This window comes from Triticum dicoccoides, chromosome 5A, assembly GCF_002162155.2.
Source record: "Triticum dicoccoides isolate Atlit2015 ecotype Zavitan chromosome 5A, WEW_v2.0, whole genome shotgun sequence".
Lineage (NCBI taxonomy): Eukaryota > Viridiplantae > Streptophyta > Magnoliopsida > Poales > Poaceae > Triticum > Triticum dicoccoides.
The window spans coordinates 629906517-629908702 of NC_041388.1; the positions used below are offsets into that span (position 1 = coordinate 629906517).

General features: G+C 53.2%; 1 protein-coding gene across 1 annotated transcript; it reads right to left on the reverse strand.

The window, feature by feature from the left end:
- Positions 1-230: 230 nt before the first annotated feature.
- Positions 231-1543, reverse strand: LOC119298190 (expansin-A13-like). The gene is made up of 3 exons (XM_037575686.1): positions 1272-1543; positions 871-1192; positions 231-788 (listed from the first exon to the last, which is right to left on the reverse strand). The coding sequence occupies exons 1-3, from the start codon at positions 1411-1413 to the stop codon at positions 476-478; spliced, it is 777 nt and encodes a 258-aa protein (XP_037431583.1). The 5' UTR covers positions 1414-1543; the 3' UTR covers positions 231-475.
- Positions 1544-2186: the final 643 nt, after the last annotated feature.

The window sequence follows — 2186 nt, forward strand, 5'->3', positions numbered from 1 at the left end:
GGGAAGGGGGGAAGATTAGATGATTTATGATTTGTGAATGACACGTGTCATCCATCAGGGTGGGTCTCACCTGCTAACTGTGAGACCTGGTCTCATATAATTTTTTTCCAGGCTATGCCCTCCGGAAATCAACTGACGTGAGTTGCAAATAAGCAACTTACTAATGGCAAATACGTTAAAAAATTAACACGTAATGCATGCCTATGAATAGTGGTGTCATAAAACTTAACTCACTGAAATCCTCACAGACATAAACGATAAATCCATCTCTTTATGTACATCACACATGCAAACCAAGTGTGCATGTACTTTTCTTAAGCAAACACACAATCCGATACAAGAAAAGTAAATCAACCACATCACAACCAAAGCTGTATGTATATCAAATATTTAGACCACGGCGTGAAGATGAAGTAATTTGGATGTCTAAGTCCATCTTCGCGTTCGTACGCCGTACGTCGTCAACGTTTCCCGATCACTTGAACTGCAGGTTACTTGAGAAGGTCTGGCCGAACCTCCAGCTGGGCGGCACCACGTCGGCGAAGACGAGCGTCTGGCCGTCGGTGATGGTGACCCTGAAGGAGAGCCCCTGGCCGTTGAGGTAGGCGAGCGAGTGCCAGTTGGCGCCCCAGTTGTGCGCCATCGCCATCCAGTCGCCGGACTTGGAGCCCCTGACGTCCATGGCCCTGATGGAGCCGGCCGCCGCCACGTTGGTCGGCAGCACCAGCTGGAAGTAGTCGTGGCCGCTGATGGTGAACCGCACCCCGCCCTTCTTCACGCACGGCACCCTGCCAAAAGCGACGAGCTAGCTAGGTTAGCACACACACGCGTGATCATGATCGATCTTGGTGAACCTGATCGATGGCGGACCTTTGGTAGATGATGGGGATGATGCCGCCGCGGTAGACGCCGATCTTCTCCCAGGCGGGCTGCGCCATGTCGAAGTGGGGGCGCGGCGGGTTGCACCAGCCGCCCTTGTCGCTGGGGAGGTCCCAGTTGGGCGGGCAGAAGTTGGTGGCGGTGACGGTGACGGACACGCCAGGCTTGCACCACGTCTTGTCCGTCTTGCGGTCGCACACCACCTTGTAGCACTGCCCGCACGCGCCGCCGTCGCTGAAGAGCGCCGTGCTCAGCGCCGTCGTCCGCGTGCCGTACCCTTGCGCGTACAGGTTCCCATACCCGCACGCACCGCCTGCATGTACATATGTATGATCATGCACAATCTGCCATTAGCTAACTAGATGCACGCATGAGAGCAGATTGGTACGTACCCATGGTGCCGGAGGCGTCGCTGCCGCCGTAGAAGGTGGCGTGCGCCCTCACCCACCCGCTCGGCTCCAGAGCGTCCGCGGCGATGGCCAGCGCGCAGCCGAGCGCGAGCATGATCGCCGTGCGCACGTAGGCTCCGGCCATGGCGTACCACCAGTCGGTTTCCTCTGAACAACCGCACGTAGTTTCTTGTGTACTTGTGGCTGTGGATATGTCGCTCGAATGATGTGGTTCTGATGGATGAACGCTAGCTGAACAAGACGATGCTACAACACATATGGTATATATACACACACACAGACGCTAGCGTACGTGAGGCGGCTGCACTGGCAAATAACAAAGGCAGGCCACGCCGGCCATATCGATCACAAGGTAGTGAAGGTAGCCATGAAGAGATGCAATGCACATGCATGCGCATGACTTGCGCGTGTGGCACATCCTGAAGATGCTTTCGTACGCGCATGCATGACATGGCACACACCTATTCCAGTACCCACCCAATGTTCGTACATCTCCATCTTGCTTCAGAGACATGCATGCATGCATGATCCCTAGCTAAAACCTAAAAGCGACCAATCTTTCTGAAACCAATTCGCTGAAAACATATCAACCCGGGCCTCCGGGTCGACATGCAGAAATATTCTAACAAACTGATCTTTGATCTTTCCCTGCATGCATGTGTCCAGTTCTGTCCCCTGTTTTGTTATTATCACCCAGAAGGGATGAGATGATCTGATGATGTGCAAAAAAGGTTGTGTAGACGTACGTCCGAAGAAATGAAAGCTTCTTTCTTTCTGCATGTATGTGTCCACTTCTGCCCTCAGTTTTGCATAGATGTGACCAGTTTCGTCCTCTGTTTGTTTGTTATCACTTATCACCCAGAAGGGAGGAGATGATGTGCAAAAAAGGTGGTGTAG